This window comes from Erinaceus europaeus, chromosome 1 (genome assembly GCF_950295315.1).
Source record: "Erinaceus europaeus chromosome 1, mEriEur2.1, whole genome shotgun sequence".
Taxonomy (NCBI): Eukaryota; Metazoa; Chordata; class Mammalia; order Eulipotyphla; family Erinaceidae; genus Erinaceus; species Erinaceus europaeus.
Genome location: NC_080162.1, coordinates 122,884,980 through 122,906,681, shown reverse-complemented (window position 1 = coordinate 122,906,681; position 21,702 = coordinate 122,884,980). Strand labels below are relative to the sequence as shown.

The window sequence follows — 21,702 nt, the reverse complement described above, 5'->3', positions numbered from 1 at the left end:
TTTCTTTGTGCCTACCATGGTCTCGTGCCTGTGCAAGTCCCTACTCCTGACAGACTTTTTCCCCCTTTCAGCTTCATACAGACAGAAAAGGAAAGGCTGAAATTATACAGGGAGCTCTGCCCTGTAGGGTGCTTCCCTGTGCTTCTGGACTTGAGTCTGGGTTCTTTGTGTATGGTAAAGTAGGCATTCAGCCAGGTGAACTTTTTTCTGGACCCTTATTAACTCTTAAAACAGGAAAATTTCGTGTCAAAAATTTAATGATAGCACTTCTAATAGGTCTTTTTTTTTTCCTCCAGGGTTATTGCTGGGGCTCAGTGCCTGCACCTTGAATTCACTGCTCCTGGGGGCCTTTTTTTCCCCATTTTGTTGCCCTTGTTGTTATTGCCATTGCAGTTGTTGTTAGATAGGACAGAGAGAAATCAAGAGAGGAGGGGAAGACAGAGAGGGAGAGAAAGACCTGCTTCACTGCTTGTGAGGTGACCCAACTGCTGGTGGGGAGCCCTGGGCTTGAAACAGGATCCTTATGCTGGTCCTTGGGCTTAGAGCCATGTGCACTTAACCCAGTGCGCTACCACCTGGCCCCCTCTAATAACTTCTTATCCCAAATAAGATATCAATTATCAGATCCTTTTCCCCTCTAATCTGCTAATTTAAAGACAAGATTTTTACTATCTCTTAATCTATTCCCTATTTTTATTCTTCAGTTATTTTGTTATTTATTCATTCATTCAGTCAAGCCTTCCTTTTTTTTTTTTTTTTGCCTCCAGGGTTATCACAGGGGCACTACAAATCCACTGCTCCTGGCAGCCATCCCCTCCCCTTTTTTTTTATATTGAATAGGAGAGAAGAGTGGAAGACAGAGAGGGGAGAGAAGGATAGACAAGACACCTGCAGGCCTGCTTCACTGCCTGTGAAGCTATCCCCCTGTCAGGTGGAGAGCTAGGTGCTTCATCCTTCACGGGTCCTTGTGCTTCCTACTGTGTGCGCTTAACCCACTGCACTACCACCCAGCTCCCTTTCTTTCCTTTTTTTATGATTGAGTTGATACTATATATGAGATGTGGTATTCTGATCTGGAGATTAATGAGGAATAAAACAGGCCTGTTTTTGGCTCTTCTATAACATACATATTGAGAAGTAGTTATGTCTCATATATTAAAACTATACTCAGTGGCAAACAACATGAAAAAAAACTCTACAAAAAATACTACATAAAAAAGCAAGGTGTGCAAGCCAACAATTCAGTCTATGTGTGCGCAAGCATTTATATATTACTTTGCATATAATATATTAAATATTTACTTTTCAAGAGATTTTCACTGACTACTTACTATTTTGTTAGGTACACTTTTGCATGCTCTGCTTTACATTTAGTAGGTATTGCTTGACATGAGCCAATTGTAAGATTTTAATATATGAATAATACTAAGTTTATACACTTTTTTTTAACCAGTATACTGTTCTGTTCTGGCTTATGGTTGATTGAACCTGGGACCTCTGGTGCCTCAGGCAGGGAAAGACTATTGTGAAACTGCTGTGCTATTTCCCAGTAAATGTATTTTTAATGATTTTAAATAATAACAGAAATGTATAATGAATGTTCACTTAGTAGTCATTGTTTTCTGGAGAGTAAAAATTAAATGGACACGGGAGTCAGGCGGTAGCCCAGCGGGTTAAGTGCATGCGGCACGAAGAGCAAGGACCAGCTTAAGGACCCTGGTTTGAGCCCCTGGCTCCCCACCTGCAGGGGAGTCGCTTCACAGGCGGTGAAGCAGGTCTGCAGGTGTCTGTCTTTATCTCCCCCTCTCTGTCTTCCCCTCCTCTCTCCATTTCTCTCCATCCTATCTAATAATGACATCAATAGCAACAATAATAACTATAACAACAATGAAAAACAATAAGGGCAACAAAAGGGAAAATAAATAAATAAATATAAAAATAATTTAAAAATTAAAAATAAATAAATAAATGGACACATAAAGTTAAAATACAAGTAAATAAGCCCTTTTAAACTTACAAACGAAAATTCCTACTGAAACATTTCTATTTAAAACCTGTATTGAAAAGTCAGTTGTCTAATGAAAAGTGCTTGGCAAACTCACCATATGTTTACGGGGACATTTTATGAAACTATCAAAAAAAAACTTGAGTGTTCATCATTTTCTAATTGGATATTATAAATGAGAAAGTTAAGGTCCAGGGAAAATTAAGAAATACTTTCAATGTCATAGGTAAAATCAGAGTCTCTGCTGGTGTCTCACAGCATCTCCAGACCATGGAGGTTGCTGCCAAGTGTTTTTGTTTTGTTTTCTTTTATTTTTGAAACAAAATAGAGTGAACCATCTTCATGGATTAGAAAACTCTGTTCCAGTTCAGTTGACTTATCAATTGCCTAACAGAATTCCTGATGAACTTTCCATGAACATTAACAAATTTGTGATAAATGTGTTGGGGAGTGCAAAGAACCTAGAATAGCCAAAACAAATTGCAAAAGAACATGGCCTGGGAAGTGGCACAGTGCATAAAGCACTGGAAACTCAAGCATGAGGTTCCAAGTTTAATCTCTGGCATCACATGTGCTAGAGTGGTCCTCTGGCTTTCTCATTCCATTCTTCACCTGTGTTTCCCTCTTTCTCTCTCTCTCTAGTGGTGCTTTGGAAAGGAAGGAAAATAGAAAGGTAACAGAGAAGTACTGGTAGAGTACAAGCTTTGCCATCCACTTACATCTTTTTTTAAAAAATTTTTATTTATTTATTATTAGAGATAGAGAGAAATTGAGAGGAGAGGAGGAGGTAAGAGGAAAAGAGAGATGCCTGCAGCCTTGCTTCACCACTTGTGAAGCTTTCCCCCCTGCAGGTGAGGACCAGGGGCTTGAACCTAGGTCCTTGTGCACACTAACACGTGCACTTAACTAGGTAAGCCACCCACCACCTGGCCCCTCCATCCACTTATCCCAGCGGTTGGTGGCACTGGGATCTCTAGCATGTAAATCCTGTGTGTGTTGCCACTTCTGTATCCCCCACCAGCTGTGAGTAGGTGGGGGAATTGACTACAGAGAGATACCGAAAGTTTTCTGAAACTACATTATAGTGATAAATACATAGTTGTATGCTTTGCTTGCATGGTCTTTTCTTCCCTTCCTTTTTTTTTTTTTTTTTTTCTTTTCCCCCTTTGGCTATCAGTAGAGTTTTACTACTCAGGGATGTCTTTTTTAGTTGTAAAGACAAATAGAGAGACCATAGCATCAAAGCTTCATCCAATGTAATGGTGGCCCCGGCTCTCACCAGGTGGCTCTCTTTAAATGGTCACATGTAAGTAGACATGCACAGAGGCATATGTGACTTGTATGTAAATTATACTGCACTCTTTTGGTAAGAATCACCCCAACACCCTTAAGAGTCCTAAATGCAGTATTGTTTCTGTCGTTATTTCATTGTCCTCCCTTTCTTCCTTCCTTCCTTTCTTCCTTCCTTCCTTCCTTCCTTCCTTCCTTCCTTCCTTTCTTCCTTTCTTTCCTTCCTTCTTTCCCTCTTTCTTTCCTTCCTTCTTTCCCTCTTTCTTTCCTTCTTTCTTTCTTCTTTCCAGAGTGAAAGAGACTAAGAGACCACAGCAGCACCAAACCTTCTTTGAATGCAGTGGAGGCTGCACTTAAATCTAGCTGGCGCACAGAACAAAATAGCACACTACCCAAGTAAGCTTTTTCACTAACCCACTTTTCAGTGATTTTCAGCAATGGCTTTTTAAATAACTGACAGATATTACAAAGACCAAAAGAAAAAAAAAAGTAAGCAGGCCCCAACCTGAGAACAATTAAATCCAGATTTCTAAGCAGAATACAAAGAATCACAGGTATTTCAAGGTATATCCTTCCCGCTCCCCCCCCCCAATCTCCCCAAAGCATACTCAGCTCTGCTTTATGGTGGTGCAGGGGATTGAACCTGGGACTTTGGAACCCCAGGCATGAGAGTCTCTTTGCTTAACCGTTTTGCTGTCTCCCCAGCTTATCACAAGTATTTCATTCTCATTTTGTGGAATTTCAGGAGGTATTGAGAACAAATGCTTATGTTTGTTATTCACCATATTCAATAACAGCAACAAAAATCACTTCTATTCTTAATCTCAAAGGTCTCACAGTCTTTCTTCAACCGTCATTGTAAACCTCAGATGATTTGTCTTTTAAAATATAATAGAAGCTGTCTTAACTGACCTTCATGTAACTGTCACCTCAGATGAATGAATATTCTTCATTCTCTCTGTAAAATACATCATGGACACCCACTGCAAGGAGCAGGAGGCTACTCTGTACTAATAACCAGTTGTGTATCTTGCAAGGGTCCAGATATTCTAAATCAAAGAAGTGAAAACTATAAAGAGGAATTGATAGTGTATTACAAGTGTGATTATATAAGTATAGAATTTTACTGAACCATATCAAGTTAATGAATGACAATTTATTATCATAATTATCATAATTTAAAATGTTTGCACATATAGTACTTTTGTTATAATCCTCTACTTTTACACCTTTCTCAGTTAAGTGAACTTCAAATTACTTAACAGCGTAGAATAATACAGAAACAGTATCCTATGGATCGAATATATGACTCTGAGGTATTTTGTGCTGAGTTTTCACATGCTTACCAAAAGTAATGTTTTTGTTTAGTTCCAGATGTTGAGACAAAAGGAGAATGTTCTAGTTATTATCTCTTGTTACAAGGAGGTGCCAACAGAAAGTGTAAAGCCACGCTAATTTACTCAGCAAACCAGATCAATGGCTCATTTGCACTCAGTTTCATTCATGGAAAGATGAAAGCAAAGACAGAAGGAAGTAAGATGAGTAAGTGCTAACTCTGTGTGGGAAATGTTTGTGTGTATGCTGGGTTTGTTTGATTGTTTTGTTTCTTGTATATGGATCAGTTTTTTTGTTTGTTTGTTTTTCTACCTCCAGGGTTATTGCTGGAGCATGGTGCCTGCACTAGGTGTTCACTGTTCCTGGTGGCCATTTTTTCCTTTTATTTATTTATTTATTTTAAATAGGGTAGAACAGAGAGCAATTGAGAGGGGACCAGGAGATAAGAGGGAGAAAGAAAAAGATAGAGTGAACCCCTGCCGGTTGGGAGCCAGGCTTGAACCAGGATCCTTGCTTGGGTCCCTGCATTTAATGCTATAGGTGTTTAACCCAGTGCGCCACTGCTCAGCCCCCTGCTCATGTGGTTTTTAATGAATTTCTCTGCCCCAAACTCTATTACGCTTTCAGAAAATAGATGTCTTGTTTTAAACATGTTACTAATATGTTCAGACAAGTTGATTTGTACAGAACTAAGTGTTTTTACATTATAACTAGTAAAATTATAAGGTCAGTTGTAAGTTCCAAATAGAAAATAATATTTTCAACTTTAAACATGTATTACTACTCTATAACCTTTTCTTATTTTTTTTTAACTTTTATTATCTCTATTTATTGGATAAAAGACAGCCAGAAATTGAAAGGATGGGGGAGATAGTGATGGAGAGACAGTGAGACACCTGCTTCACCACTTGTGAAGCTTTCCCCACGCAGGTGGGGCCTGGGGATTGAACCTGGATCCTTGCACCACCACCCATCCCCTTTTTTCACCATAACCTTTTTTTCTTCCAAGAATCTTGTTCTATTTTATTGTCCATCTTTTCTTTTCAAATTCTATGTCTTGAGTACATATAAATGTATAACAAACCTGCCCAGATTTAACTTTATCGTCCTTTGCACCCAAATTTGGCTTTAAACCACGGTTATTTTCTCATTGTCCTGTGGGTTGAATTACTCAACTGGATGTTTCTATTTGGATTTCCCACATATAACTGGACTCACACACAGCTGGGACTCAAATTACTTGAAGCTTTTTTTTTTTAAATATTTTTTATTTATTTATTCATGAGAAAGATAGGAGCGAGAGAACCAGACATCACTCTGGTACATGTGCTGCCGGGGATTGAACTCAGGACCTCATGCTTGAGAGTCCCATGTTTTATCTACTGCAGCACCTCCCAGACCACTCACTGGAAGCTTTAACAGGGATTAAGAGCCTATTAACATGAGATGGCTTCTTCACCCACATATCTAGTCCCCCCGATAAACTGGCAAGTGCTGAAGAGAGTTGGCTTCTCTTCATGTGCTCTTCCTCTGGCCAACCAGGACTAACTACCTCACAAAAGTCTGAGTAGCCTGATTTCTCTCATAATAGCTAACTTCTCTTAGAGAAGGAGACTCAGTCACCTTTTTACCTTACCTTAGATAAGGTTACCCTCCTGTCACTGTGAAAGGACAACACTGATTGAGTAGCAGAAAATATGGTACAGTGTGGATGGTGATAGAGGAGGGAGGGAACATCCTTAGAAACTAGCTACAATATCTCAGTGGTGTTGTATAGGAATTTTAGTATCTGAGTAGACAAGATAACATACGGAAGTCTGTTCTCTATATTTTCTCCATTTACAAAGCAGCTCAAAATGAAAACTGCAACATGACAGTATGCTTATTGTCAACAGCTGGATTACTACCCTATACTTTGAAATAAGCAAGATCAGACCAATGAGTAAAATTATTTTACTACTAATTTCTTAAGAAGTGAGCATTAATTATTATCACCTGTCATCTTTAATGCTAATTTTTTTTTCCCACTCTTCACAGGCTTTCCATTTGATTTATTTTCACTTCCACATTTTTCTGGAGAGCAGCTTATACAGAGAGAGAAACAATTGGCTAATGTTCAAGTCTTGGCTTTAAAAGAATGTCTAAGTAAGTAATGATTTGTACAATTTTTTCATTTTTTCAATTTTTTTTATTTATTTAAAAAAAAAGGAGACATTAACAAAACCATAGGATAAGAGGGGTACAACTCCACATAATTCCCACCAGATCTCTGTATCCCATCCCCTCCCCTGATAGCTTTCCTACTCTTTATCCCTCTGGGAGTATGGACCCAAGGTCATTGTGGGATGCAGAAGTTGGAAGGTCTAGCTTCTGTAATTGCTACCCGCTCAACATGGGTGTTGACTGGTCGTTCCATACTCCCAGCCTGCCTCTCACTATCTCTAGTAGGGTGGGACTCTGGGGAAGCTGAGCTCTAGGACACATTGGTGGGGTCGTCTGTCCAGGGAAGTCTTGTCAGCATCGTGCTGGCATCTGGAACCTGGTGGCTGAAAAGAGAGTTAACATACAAAGCCAAACAAATTGTTGAACAATCATGGACCTAAAGGCTGGAATAGTGCAGATGAAGTGTTGGGGGGTACTCACTGCAGACTGTTGTATACTTTTGCTTTTGGGTATATATTTTGCCCTACTTTACAACGTTTTCATTTTGACAATGTTGACTTGCTAAGAAATATGCATTGATATTTTCACACCTTTCCCAATAATTATGTCTCTAGGTATGACACTCATTTATAAATTACTCTTGATAGACTATTACAAGTCCACACCTTTCCCCAGCCAGATTCATAGTATTCCTACTTAATTTGTATGTTACTGTTAAAGAAAAATGTTTCTCTATCCAAATTTTTTACTTCATTGCTTTTAGCTATTTTTGAAGACAGTCCTTTAAATATATTATATTGGTTAGCATTAATAACTTTATAAATTATGTTTTTGCTTAAATAAACACAAGTACAGAGTAATTAACATAGCAAAATGAGCTTTGATTCTTAAGCATTAACTGTGAACATTTGTGATAATGGCAATGCTCACAGATGTCACACATTTCAAGGAAAATATAATTGGAAAGACGAATCAACTTCAGTAAAAGGTAGTGCATATTAAAATCAAGAAAACCATTAATACTGAAATAACTGGTACTTTTTTTTAAAGATTTTTTTAAATATTTATTTATTTCCTTTTTGTTGCCCTTGTTTTTATTGTTGTAGTTATTATTGTTGATGTCGTCATTGTAGGATAGGACAAAGAGAAATGGAGATAGCGGGGAAGACAGAGGGGGAGAGAGAGATAACTACAGACCTGCTTCACTGCCTATGAAGCAACTCCCCTGTAGGTGGGGAGCTGGGTTCTCAAACTGGGATCCTTATTCCTGTCCTTGTGCTTTGTGCTACGTGTGCTTAACCCACTGCGATACCACCCGACTCCCTATAACTGGTACTTTCATGACTGGAAAACCTTTATTTCAATCACCAGCTCTCAGAATCATTCACTTCTTGACTTCATCCTGTCCCTGCTAAAGCCATGATTCCTTGCCATATGCCTCCTGCAGCTCTTTTTAAGTTAATTCGTTCAAATTCTCCCCCTTCTTCATCTTCACCTCTTTTTTTATCCTTCCAACCAGAAAAACTATTGGCTTTGAAGAACAGACTCTCAGAAACTGGCTTTTGTATCTCTCCTTTGAGTAAGAAGAATCTACCCCAGTTGGGCCATTTCTGCTCTTGACTAGGAAGGGAAATACTAGCAACTACAATTAGATTACTACCTACAGGTGTGATTGGAAGCTCTGGAAGTGCTAAATGAATGCTGAAAATGTAGAAGCAGTTCTGGGCAGAGGGCAGGACTCAGTGATGGAAGGGGGCTAACATTGAAAGAAGCCTTATATTTATATATCTATAGCTTCCCCCTACCCCATTTTATTGTGGGGGTTATTGGTTTTCAGTATGGTGGTCGATACAGGGATACAACAAGACCCCAAAGCCTTCTTTAACCTGTCTCAAACCTTCCCTTTCCAGAGACTTTTGTGTTGGTGCAGTACACCCCAAGCAGTTGAAGTTTTGCTTTGTGTTTTCCTTTTTTGTCCTTAAAAACTTAGCTGCTGCAGATACCAGCTCTGGGCATATCCATGAAATGACCAATTTGTAATCTGAAGCATTGTGTTTTAATTATGATTAATGATCACGTTAACCTATTTAGGATGGATACACTTGCGGAAACACTTTTTTCTTTACCCAGTGAGGTAATATATTATTGAAGTTAGTTTCCTTTCTTCCTTTCTCTCACTCTCTTTCTCCCTTTTGTACTATCTTATCTGGGGCCTTGTGATAGGCAATTCCTTTTCTTCATTTTATTTTAATTAGCGATTTAGTAATGGTTTTTGAAATCATAGGGTTACAGGGGTATAATTCCAACTATACCCACCACCATGGTTCTGTGTGCTTCCTCAGCCTATCCCATCCTCTAGGATAATGACCATATTTTTCATAAAGTATTAGCCGCAATTTGGCTACTTTTTCTGAGTTTACGTGTTTCATTTCTTCATATTGCACATGTGAGTGAAACCACCCTGCAGTTGTCCTTCAGAGACATATAGGTCATTTGATAACAGATATAAATTGCAGCAATAGGAACCCCTGAATACAAAGAACTGAAGGATAAAACTCCTTGACTTTATCTCTTCCGCTTTTCCTACACAAAGCACAATCCCTTCCTGTATAAGTACCACACACTAACCGATTGGGCCACTGGAGCTCCGAGCACAGTCCTTCCTGTTGAGCAATCTCTCTGTCCCCATCATTTTCTTTTAAAAATAACAAAAAATAAGTAAAAATTAATTTAGTGCTTAACTTTTTAAATAATTTATTTTTATTGATTTTCTTTTTAAAGTTTTATCTAGTTGATCTAGTACATATAAAATGATAATGCTGTACTTTAAATTTTACTGAGAGATTGATGATTTGTTAGTTTTTGGTATTTGGAATTATTAAGTATCCTTGATTCATTGAGGGGTTTTTGTGTGTTTGCTTGTTTGTTGCCACCAGCAATATCAGTGAGCCTTGGTGCCTACAGTACAAATCCACTGCTCCTGGTGGCCATTTTTCCTGTGTTTTTTTAAAATTAATTAATTTTATTTTTTATTTTACAAGATTACATGTCAACATGGGATTAAATCCAAACCAATTCAACCACCATAATTCTGAATCTTCAGTTGCCCCACTGCAATCCACCACAGTTCCCCTAAGGTTGTAGACAGGGGCTAACCATCATCTCTGGGAGTATGGATCAAGGTTGTTTTGGGGGTGCAGAAGGTAGGAATTCTGGCTTCTGTAATTGCTTCTCCGCTAAGCATGGGTGTTGACAGGTTGATCCATACCCCCCTTTATTTTATTTTTTTTTAGAAAATGGAAATATTGATAAGACCATAGGATAAGAGAGACAAAACCCACACAATTCCCACCACCAGAACTCCGTATCCAATCCCTTCCCCTGATAGCTTTCCTATTCTTCATCTCTCTGGGAAAATGGAACTAGGATCATCATGGGGTGCAAAAGGTGGGAGATCTGGCTTCTATAATTGCTTCCCCAATGAACTTGGTCATTGACAGGTCAATCCATACTACCAGCCTGTGTTTCTCTTTCCCTAGTGGGGCAGGGCACTGGGGGGCAGAGCTCTAGGCCACATTGGTGGGGTCGTCTGCCCAAGGAAGTCAGGTTGGCATCATGGTAGCATCTGGAACCTGGTGGCTGAAAAAAAGAGTTAACATATAGAGCCAAACAAGTTATTGACTAATCATGATCCTAAAGGCAAGAATATCGAAGATAAAGATTTGGGTGGGGCCTCCATTTTAGAAAAAGCTAGTAGATCTATTTTAGGTATATTTCAAGGGGCCCATGACCCTACTAGTTTTTGCCTGCACCTGACATCTAATGTGCAGGTGACCTAAGTCATTGTCTAGGGGGGATGGTGTCATAGTAGGAAAAAGGACTAGCAAGCTGGATCAAAGAAGAGGGTAGCTCCCAAATATAGGAAATGTATATAAATATTGTTAACTGTAAACCCCATGGATTTGATCTGGGGCCCATAGTCACACAGGAGCCTATGTAACCTGAGACTTGTAGGTCTGAGCTGACATTCCTTGGTCATGGCTAGGAACATTCCAGGCTGCACCAGTTTTAGGACCCATCATCCTCGGGTGGTAGGCAGAGTATGCTCTCCAACCTACCTTCGGAAAATGGAACATTCCCTACCCTTGTTGACCCACATTGAGGGCAAGGTCCTATAGGGGTTTCCATTATGTTGTTCCTGATGGAGATGACCAGTGATAGTGGCTAGAGGGATCTGTTAGAGGTCTAGGCCCATCATGTCTGTGTGGGAATCCCAGGACTCCCTGACTAGGGTCCCATGTGTGCCCCAGCCTGTTTCTATCTTTCCCCAGTGAACCAGAGCTCTTGTACCTTGGAGGTACAAGGATCCAGCACACTTTGGTGAGGTCATCTGCCCAGAAAAGTCAGGATGGAGTCCTGGTAGTATCTGTAACTTGGTGTCTGGAAGGTGGCGTGACCTGAGGCTGTGGATCTTTTAGCTGTAGATTATGTATCCAATTCGATCTCTTGTGTTTAATTGTTGTTTTGGGGAAAAAGCAGATCTGATCATTGCTATTCCATAAACCACGCCTCCCAGAAGTCCTGCTTCTTTTCTTTTTTCTTCTTTTTTTCCTCCAGGATTATTGCTGGGGCCTGATGCCTGCAACATGAAGCCACTGCTCCTGGAGGCTATATTTTTCCTTTTGTTGCCCTTGTTGTTTTATCGTTGTTGTGGTTATTATTATTGTTGTTATTGATGTCGTTGTTGTTAGATAGGACAGAGAGAAATGGAGAGAGGAGGGGACAACAGAGAGGGGAAGAGAAAGAGACACCTGCAGACCTGCTTCACTTCTTGTGAAGCGACGACCCCCCCCCCCCCCGCAGGTGGAGAGCCAGGAGTTCGAACCAGGATCCTTATGCCAGCCCTTGTGCTTCACGCCATGTGTGCTTAGCCTGCTGTGCTACTGCCCGACCCCCCTTCTTTTCCTTTTTATTAGATAAGACAGAGTAATTATGAGGGAAGGATATGGGAGAAAGGGAGAGAGAAACATCTGTAGATCTGCTTCACCTCTCATGATGCTTCCCCCCTGTGGGTGGGGAGCAGGAGCTCAAACCCAGACCCTTGCACATGGTAACATGTGTTCAACCAGGTGTGCTACTCCCTAGCCTTCCTCATTGAACTGAACACTTGAAAATAAAAATAAAAAAAATTCATATGTGAAGCAAAGGCCAAGACAGCAGCTTTGTATTTATAGTCAGAGTTACTGTTCTGAGCTCCGTACAGCTTCTCTACATTCAGACAGGCAAGTGCAAATCTTATTGATGCAAAAAAAAAAAAAAATTGATGCTTAATCTTCTAATACTTTTGACTTTCTAGTTCATATTTATCTTTATATTTTTAAACATTCTTTTTTATCTTTATTTTTTGTTGGACAAGACAGTCAGAAATCAAGAGGGCAGGGGAGATAGAGAGACACCTGCAGCCCTGCTTCACCACTCATGAAGCTTTCCCCCTGCAGGTGGGGACCAGGGCCTCAAACCTGCGTCCTTGTGCTATGTAACATGTGCACTCAAACAAATGTATCACTTTAAGAAGTCTTTAGTTTTACTGGGATTTTTTTTTTTTTTAGGAATAATATACTTTTGCTGATGCAATTTTACACACTAGTCAAGTGTCTTCTTCTCTAACCTTTATTTGCCAATTATGAGCAAATAAATCTGCTTAATTTTTTTTTACCTATGTAATTATCCTTCTCATAACATAGTTAAACTTTATCTAATTTCATTCCACATGTCTTAGTCATCAAGATCAACATGATACCTTGCCCTGTTCTTCAACTTATCCAAATTTTAATATTACTGAAAATTTTAATATATGTAGACTAGGTTCATGATTGGAGTACACTTTAGCATTAACAAAAAAGTACTGCTAATTTCTGAAACACATTACTGCATATCTCTCAGTGGAAACCAGACTATTGATAACTTTTTGCTTCAGAATGGCTCCCAGCAGATTGTGTGGGAAATAAAAATCACTGAAGCTTTTTATTTCCTCACTAAGAAATTGTAATAAAACTTGCCTATATCACAACTTTTACTTTACTGTTTCTGATATTTTTTGTCATCCTTTTCTGTAAAAACCATGTGTCAGTTATCTCAGGTCACAGCTAGACTGACCCTACCAATAAGTGCATATGAGGAGGGGATTTGCTGAGACATTTCTCATACACTGACCTTCAAAAGGAGAACCTAGACAGTAGCTACTTTTTAAAAAATGTTTTGTTTGTTTTATTTTAATGAGATAGATACAAAGAGAAAGGCAAAGCGAGATTGACCAGAGCACTGCTCAGCTCTGGCTTATAGGGTTGCAGAGGTTTGAACCTGGGACTTTGGAGCCTCAGGCATGAAAGTCTTTTTGCATGGCCATTATGCCATCTTCCCTGTCCAATTGTCCATGTCTTATACTCTACATAGCAGCCTGAGCATGAAGCAAAAAAAGCTGAGCGAACATTTTCTGGGTGCATACTGTCTTCAAATACATACACCCCAAGACAGTATATGAAAGCACATCCCACTAGACAAAACAGCTATTTCATGGTCTGTTTTTATCTTTTTTTGTTCTAGTTTCTGGCGAATGTCTTGAATTTCACTTTAAACTTTTTTATGAAATTAAAAAAAGAATTAAATTCTTTTGTGCGTAACTTTAAATTCTTGTCGACTGTTGATCTTTCTATACATCCTGTAGTGTTTTATAGCAGACTTTCATTTGTTCCCAGCAACATTTTTGTTTCAGTGTTTCTGGTTGGATTTTTCTTTTTTCTGTTTTTCTTTGGGTCTATGCTTACGGTGGTTTCTCCTTTTCATCCTGGATTTAACTTTAGTTTGGAGAGGATATATAGTGGGGGTTGAAGTCTAACTTAGTAAGTAATATTCTGTTTCTTTTCTAGCGTTAGAGACAGTTGAGAAATAAAATTTAGATAGATAGATAGATAGATAGAGTTGAGGGGAAAAATGCTGAATTGAAGGATCTGACCTTGATATATAACCAGGAGAGTTTTCTAATAAATAGAAATAGTATTGGGTTTAGCTCTTCATCTGTTCTTTCCACCCTACAGAGAGCCAGACACCCTGAAGACTTTAATATAATCAGATAGAAGTTGGGGAGAAAAGATCTTATCAGACTATTACTAATTTATTTTCCAGGTTAGGTCAGTGAGTGATTGGAAGAAGAGGAACTGGAAGTGTTAATAAATCAAAACCCTTTCATGTATAACCATAAAGCCAGAGAAATACAGGCTCCCTCACTAACTTTCTGTAAATATCTGTTGATTCTTTTCTGTTCTAACTGAGAAGTTTTGTATATGTGTCTCTCTTTAGTATAATATCTGCAAGTTGCACTGTATCATGGTGGAGTGACAAGTCAACATTTTGGTTGTGGGTTCTTATCTCAATATGAGTGGGGAGCCCTTTTGTCTGAAGAGTTTCATTTCTTTTTTAAAAAAAAGGAATCATAGGAACCAGGAGTTGGCACAGTGGACAAAGTGTTGCTCTTTCCAGCATGAGGGTCTCAAGTTTGATCCACAACACATGTGCCAGAATGCTGTTCTGCTGCTCTCTTTCCTTGACTTTCTCTTTCACTAATCAATACATAATTATTTTTAAAAATCATAAAAGAATCCTTCATTCTAGTAGAGTATAGCTATTAGCTAGGTAATTGGACCTTTCAACATGTAGACTTTTATTTAATTCCTTAGCTTTAACTAACCTCAGCCTTAAATTATACCTCATGATCCTTTTCAGTTTTTTTAAATTAATTAATTTATTATTAGATAGAGATAGAGAAAATTTGAGAGGGGAGGAGGAGGTAAAGGAGAGAGACAGAGAGACAGACACTACTTTTGAAGCTTTTCCCCTACAGGTGGGGACAGGGGCTTGTAATGTGATCACTTAACCAGGCATACCACCACCTGGCCCCAATCCTTTTCAGTTTCTACCAATGATTTGAAAGCAGAGTCTCCTAGCTAAGGGTAACTGGGAATTGAAGTGAGGACCTTTAGTTCTTTTGTTTTGTTTTAATCAATTTATTAGGGGAAATAATTATTTATGACACTATTATCACCTGTGTACAATTTTTCCCATCAAATCATTTTATTAGGGAAATATGACTTATAGGGTAATTGTTGTCACATGAGCATAATTTCTTATCTCCCAATGATAGGTAGACTACTATTCTCACCAACTTCAGTATCCCTCCATCACACACTAGATCCCTAGTGTCCTCTTAGTCCCAGCTTCCCCATCCCCCTCCTCCACCACCTTTACCAAAGCCTTTGAATTTGCTGCAACAGACTACGCCTAGTCCATGTTTCACCCTATGTTTTTTTGTTAGTAAGTTTCACCTGTAATTGAGATCATCCTGTATTTCTTTCTTCTGGTTTATCTCATCTAACATGGTTCAAACATCAAGCAAAGGACTAATAGCCAAAATATATAAAGAGCTCCCAAAAAACAACAACAACAAAACAAGGAACCCCATTAAAAAACAGTAAGAGAGGGTTGGGTGGTGACTTACCCAGTAGAAGTCACATTGCCACAAGGACCAGAGGTTCAAGTCCCTAGTCCACCACCCGCACGGGGGAAGTCCATAAGCAGTGGAGCAGTTCTACACTTATCCACCCTTCCCATACTTTAAAACACATACACACAGACATCCTGGTAATGGTAAAGTCATTGTGCAAGGATTGAGTCCTGGCTGAAAAAAAATAAATGTAGAGAGGAAATGGAAAAAAACCTTTACCAAAGAAGATATTCAGGTGGCCAATGGGCATATGAAAAAAATATTCACAGTTACTGATTATCAGAGAAATGCAAATAAAAGCCACAAGCCACAATGAGGCACTGCCTGTGAGTGTATACATTAGAAAGGGAAGAAACATGGTGAGGCGGGGGGGGGAATATAACGTCCTTCAGGAGCTGTGGAAAGCAGTCTAGACATTCCTCAGAATAGTAAACATGGGCCTATCCTATGATCTGGCAAATCCCTATCTTAGGGATTTATCCAAAGAACGCCAAAACACCTTTCTGCTGAAATCTGATTATGTCTAAGCAATCCTGATACCCAAAGACTATATATATATATATATGTATATGTGTGTGTATATATATAGTGGAATATTATGCTGCTGTAAGAAATGATGAAATTTTTCTCTCACTTGGTTAATTTTGAAAAAAATATGAAAACTTTAGACATTCTGTGTTGACTAATATGAGAATCAAATAAATATCTTGGCCTGGAGATGAGCTTACTGTCTTGCTATGTTATTGGTAAAGCTACAGTACCATAGAAGGTGGTTATCACAAGTATATTGTATTTTGCTACATTTATTGCATTGTTTCTTAAGGTCCATATAAGAGTGAGATCATCTGGTATTTTTCCTTCTCCTTTGGCTTATCCCTTTTGACATGATTCCTTCAAGTCCCATTCAAAAAGGGTTGTGGCAAAAGGGTTAACATCATTTCTTCTAGCTGAGTAGTATTCTGTTATGTCTATATACTCTAATTTTCTTCACCATGTTGGACATTGGGATGCTTCTGCATTTTGGCTATTATGAACAGAGGTGCAGTGACCATGGGCACACATGGATCTCTTCAGGTATGTGTTTTGGGTTTGGGTAATTATATCCCTATGATGGGAATTGCTGGATCCTATGGTAGTTTCATTTCCAATCTTCTGAGAAATCATCAGACTCTTTTCCACAGGTGCTGGACCTGTTTACATTACAGTACTAACAGTGTAGAAGAATTCACTTCTCCCCACATTCTTGCCAGTATTTGCTGTCTGTCCTTCTTCATGTATGCCATTCTCAGGTGTTAGACAGTATCTCATCGTTGTCTTCATTTAAATTTTTTTAATAATCAGTGCCTTTGAGTATTTTTTTCATTTGCCTGTTGGCCATCTAAATATTTACCATGGTAAAGAGTCTGTTCATGCTCTTTCCTCACTTTTTGAGTGAGTTGCTTACACTTTTTATTGTCGTATTTTGTGTTCTTTACATATTTTGGCTATTGCCCTTTGCCTAATGTGTGGCATATAGAAGGTGTCTCCCATTCAGTAGGATAACTTTGAGTAGGTGATGGATTCTTTTGCTATGCAAAAGCTTTTCAGTTTAATATAGTCCCATAGGTTTATTTCTATTTTTGCTTTTCTGTGTGTTGGACAGGAATCTCCAAAGCAAACACCAGTGACTGTTCTCCCTTTGTTTTCTTCTGTGAATTTTATGACTTCTGGTCAGGTATCCATGGCTTTGATTCATTTTGAGTTGACTTTTGTGCATGGTGAGATTTAGTGGGAAGACCTTTAATTCCTTTTTTTAATTATTATTTTTTAAAATTTATTTTCCCTTTTGCTGCCCTTGTTGTCTTTTTATTGTCGTTGTAGTTACTAATGTCGTCATTCTTAGCTAGGTCAGAGAGAAATGGAGAGAAGAGGGGAAGACAGAAGGGGGGAGAGAAAGACAGACACCTGCAGACCTGCTTCACCGCCTGTGAAGTGACTCCCCTGCAGGTGGGAAACCGGGGGCTTGAACTGGGATCCTTACACCGGTCCCTGCGCTTTGCGCCATGTGCACTTAACCCGCTGCACTACCGCCCGACTCCCAAGACCTTTAATTCTTACTGCTCTTTCCTTGATCACTGGAACATCCAATCTTGCTTTTTTTTTTTTCCAGGACCCCACCACCATCTTCCCAATAAGTTGTAGATAGTACCTCTTTACCATAACCCAAATGGAGGCACCTTTACTCTTGCTGATTTGGCTGCTACTCCCATCACTTAATAAAGTCTTGCCTGTTTTAACATACACACCCATTGAAGGCTTGTAGTATTTTTGAAAATTTGAAGTTATGATCTATCACCTTTTCTATTAATAACTCTTTTTCTGCTTAGTCTCATGTAACTGGATATTCCTTTTTTTAAATTCTATCCTTACTAATAGGATTAAAACTTAGAAGGAATGAAAGAAAGAAAGCCTACACAAGGATGTGGATTTACTGGAGAAATTCACTTGCTTTGCTTTAAAAAATAATTTCAATTAAAAAAAAAAAAGGTAGCAGAACCATATGGCTAATTGTAGCAATTTGTTGTCTTACAGAAAGGAGAAAGTTGGAAAAGCAGTCTGAAGGAGTTTCTGTTGATGAGCTCAAAAGTCTATTAATACTCACAAGGGAACGATTTTTAGATCATTTTGATGCTACAATTCCAAAAACAACTCTACTAAAGACAGACAAGACTAAAACCTCCAATACATTAAATGGTAAAATTTTGCTTAAATATGAGTTTATTTGTGTTGCATTTATGAATGTTATTATTTACTATTATTAAAACTAATGTGTCACATCGAAATTTATCTCATAAATTTAAATAATGAATATTTTTATATGTGACCATTTTAGTGATGAACTGTGTTTCTTATGATTCAAACATGGAAAACTTTTGACAATTTCTTTTAGTAAGCACGATTAATATAATTGTGTTTGTGGAAAGAAAGAAGCTTCCTAAAATGTTCTCTTTTAGTATTTACTAAAATGCTAGAAAGGGTAAGAGATTTTTTTTATATATATATATAATTTTATTGGAGAAATACGGGTTTTTAGGACAGTTGGCTATCATCTCTTATCTCCTTGTGATAGTTGTGTCTGCACACCACTCCCACAACCAGCGCAAGTCCCTCTTCATGTATTGGATACCCAGCTCCCCACCCCCCAATCTCCTCCTGTTTAGAGTCCTTTGTCTTACCTCACCCTGTTTCCCTTTTCTTTATTTACTTCTCATGTATTATCTATATGTGAGCTCATCTGATATTCATTCTTCTCCTTCTGGCTTAGCTCATTTAACATAATTCCTTCACATTCCATCCAAGAGATAGAAAAGTGGATTTCTCTCTTTGTTAAAATTAATTAATTAATTAATTTCCCCTTTGGTTGCCCTTGTTTAACACTGTTGTAGTTATTGATGTCGTTGTTGTGGGATAGGACAGAGAGAAATGAAAAGAGGGGGAGAGAAAGTTAAACACCTGTAGACCTGCTTCACAGCCTGTGAAGCGACTCTCCTGCAGGTGGGGAGCCGGGGACTCAAACCAGGATCCTTACACCGGTCCTTGCTTTTCGGACCACCTGCGCTTAACCCGCTATGCCACCACCTGACTCCCAGAAAAGTAGGTTTCTTTATTTCTTAAAGCTGAGTAGTATTATTCCATTGTGCATATAGACTGCAGCTTTCTCCTGCCATTTCTTTTCTTTCTTTCTTTCTTTCTTTCTTTCTTTCTTTCTTTCTTTCTTCCCTTTCTTCCTTCCTTTCTTCCTTTTTTTTCTTTCTTTCTTTCTCCTTTATTGGGGAGTTAATGGTTACAGTACAATTTCTGACATGGGGTACAATTTCTCACCTCCTATGTTTTATGTCTGCAAAGCACTCTCACCCCCAATGTAGGTCTTTTTCCACTATCATGTCCCAGGATCCCAAGTTCTCCTCTCCCAGCCACCTCCCACCCCTTCCTTCTCCAGAGTCCTGTTTTTGTTGCAGTTCCATATACCTATGTTCATAGCAGCACAGTTTTTAATAATCCAAACTTGGAAGCAGCCTAGATGCCCAACAATAAATGAGTGGTTAAGAAAGTTGTGTTATATATCTTTGATGGAATACTATTCAATTGTTAAAAATGATGCCTCATCTGGGTTGGAACTTGAACTGTGTTAAATGAAATAAGACAAAAAGAAGACCACAATTTAAGAAGCCACTCTTATCATTGGACATTTGGGTTGCTCCCAAGTTTGAATAATAACAAACTATGCAGCTATGAACATATGTGTACATAGATAGATTGATTGGGGGGGCAGTTTTTATCTTATATGGATAGATCCAACTAAAAGTTTTGATCCTTGGGTTTCCATTTACTATAGTTAATGTGAAAATTAAGTGAGTTCGTGTATATAAATACTTAGAGAGTGACCCTTTCAGTTTTTTAACTTTCATTTGTGTTATCATTATCATCATTGCTATTTATAAGTACCCAAAATTAAATAGCAGCACAGAGTAACTTGAAAGATGCTTAATACTTGTTAATGAAAAAGAAACAGAGAGAAGCAGAGCATCACTGGCAAGTGCACTGCTGGGGTTCTAGCTCAGGACCTCACATCTGCAAGTTCATGTGCTCTACCACCAGGTTACTTCCCCAGTAGTTAGTCATTAATTACTTTGAGGATATGAATTAATTGGATTTTGTTGTTACTAAACATGACTTGCATTCTTTTGTAAACTCCACAGGCAACTTTCTGGAACTAATTCTCTCTCTCTCTCTCTCTCTTTCCCTTCATAGTTTTAGTAGCAGGACTGGTCAACACAAAATAATTTCATCTTACTCTAAGACTTATTACATTATAAACTAGTCACTATTTAACCACCCTTATTAAGAAAGGAGAAGCAATATATTTCTTTGGTGCTTGGTTGGGATAATCCAATATAGGCATCAAAATACTTTAGTACCAGAGTTGTCACTAGGGCTCTATGCCTGCAAGTTTCCACCACTCTTTTATATAGATAGACAGATAGATAAATAGATAGAGGGAGTGAGAGAAAGTTAGGAAGGAGACACAGAGACAAGGAGAGGTACTGATGGTGCTCCTATGTAGTAGCCAACACCCCAAAGCAGCCTACACCCCGAAGCCAGGGCCAGTACTTATAATGGGATGTGCACTCTCCCTGGTGAGCTACCTCCCAGCCTCTCTTTAGTCATGGTTTAAAATATTCACGACTGTTTTGTAAACAGTTCCTTTGCTGAAGCATCATTTTGTAAGAATAAACAAAAATGGGTGTAAAAACGGGGTTCTTTATGGTTAGTCAAACAGATAAATAACACTGATAGATGTTATTAGTTAATTATATTAGAACTGCTGTAGTTCAAAACAATTTTGAAATCCCGAATAGTAATTGTGCCAGTGTTGCAAGCATTGTGTATAGACTTAAATCTATAGTGAGAATGGAAGTTGTCCCTTTAGATTTTTTTTTTGTTGTTGTTGCCACCAGGGTATTGCTGGGACTCAATGCCGGCATGATAAATCCACCACCCCCAGTTGCCTTTTTTTCCCACCTATTTTATTGCATAAGACAGAGAAATTGAGAGAAGGGGAGATGAAGAGGCAGAGAGAAAGAGACCTGCCGACCTGCTTCATCATTTGTGAAGCATCACCTCCCTCCCCTCGAAGGTAGGGGGCGGGGGACTTGAACTCAGGTTCTTGAACCCAGTCAGTGTTATCAGTAATCTCATAAGTATACTTTGTGAATAATGAGTTTATTAATAGTAGTATAATATTTGATACTAGTGACTTACTTTTTTTTTTTGCCTCCAGGGTTATTGCTGGGGCTCAGTGCCTGCACTACAAATCTACTGCTCCTGGAGGCCATTTTTTCCCTTTTGTGGCCCTTGTTTTTTATCTTTGTTGTTGTTATTATTATTGTTGTTGTTGTTGCTGTCATTGTTGTTGGATAGGACAAAGAGAAATCAAGAGAGGAGGGAAAATAGAAGGGGAGAAAAAAAGAGAGACCTGCAGACCTGCTTCACCCTGTAGGTCAGGAGCCAGGGGCTCAAACCAGGATCCTTATACCAGTCCTTGTGCTTTGCAAACCAGGATCCTTACACTGGTCCTTGTGTTTTGTGCCATGTGTGCTTAACCCACTGTGCTACTGCCCCTCCCTTTTTTTTTTTTTTAACCAGATCACTGATCAACTCTGAGGATTGAACCTGGGACTTCAGAGCCTCAGGCATGAGAGTCTCTTTGCATAACCATTATACTATCTATCCCACCCTATGCTTTTTTTTTTTTCAAAACACTGCATACCTCTAGTTTTTGTCAGTGCTTCAAGCACTGCTTAACCATTAT

General features: G+C 38.7%; 1 protein-coding gene across 5 annotated transcripts in view; it reads left to right on the top strand.

Moving 5' to 3' along the window:
• The window catches only part of MTBP (MDM2 binding protein), an 80,527-nt gene that overhangs the window by 22,067 nt on the left and 36,758 nt on the right, over positions 1 to 21,702 (top strand). For 2 of the 5 annotated variants that reach the window (XM_007526234.3, XM_060195655.1), the window contains 3 exons: positions 4,664 to 4,837; positions 6,668 to 6,775; positions 17,922 to 18,083. In XM_007526234.3, coding sequence (XP_007526296.2) covers positions 4,664 to 4,837; positions 6,668 to 6,775; positions 17,922 to 18,083 — 444 coding nt within the window. The remainder of the gene's footprint in view (positions 1 to 4,663; positions 4,838 to 6,667; positions 6,776 to 17,921; positions 18,084 to 21,702) is intronic. The other 3 variants (XM_060195652.1, XM_060195653.1, XM_060195654.1) reach the window with 3 other exon arrangements.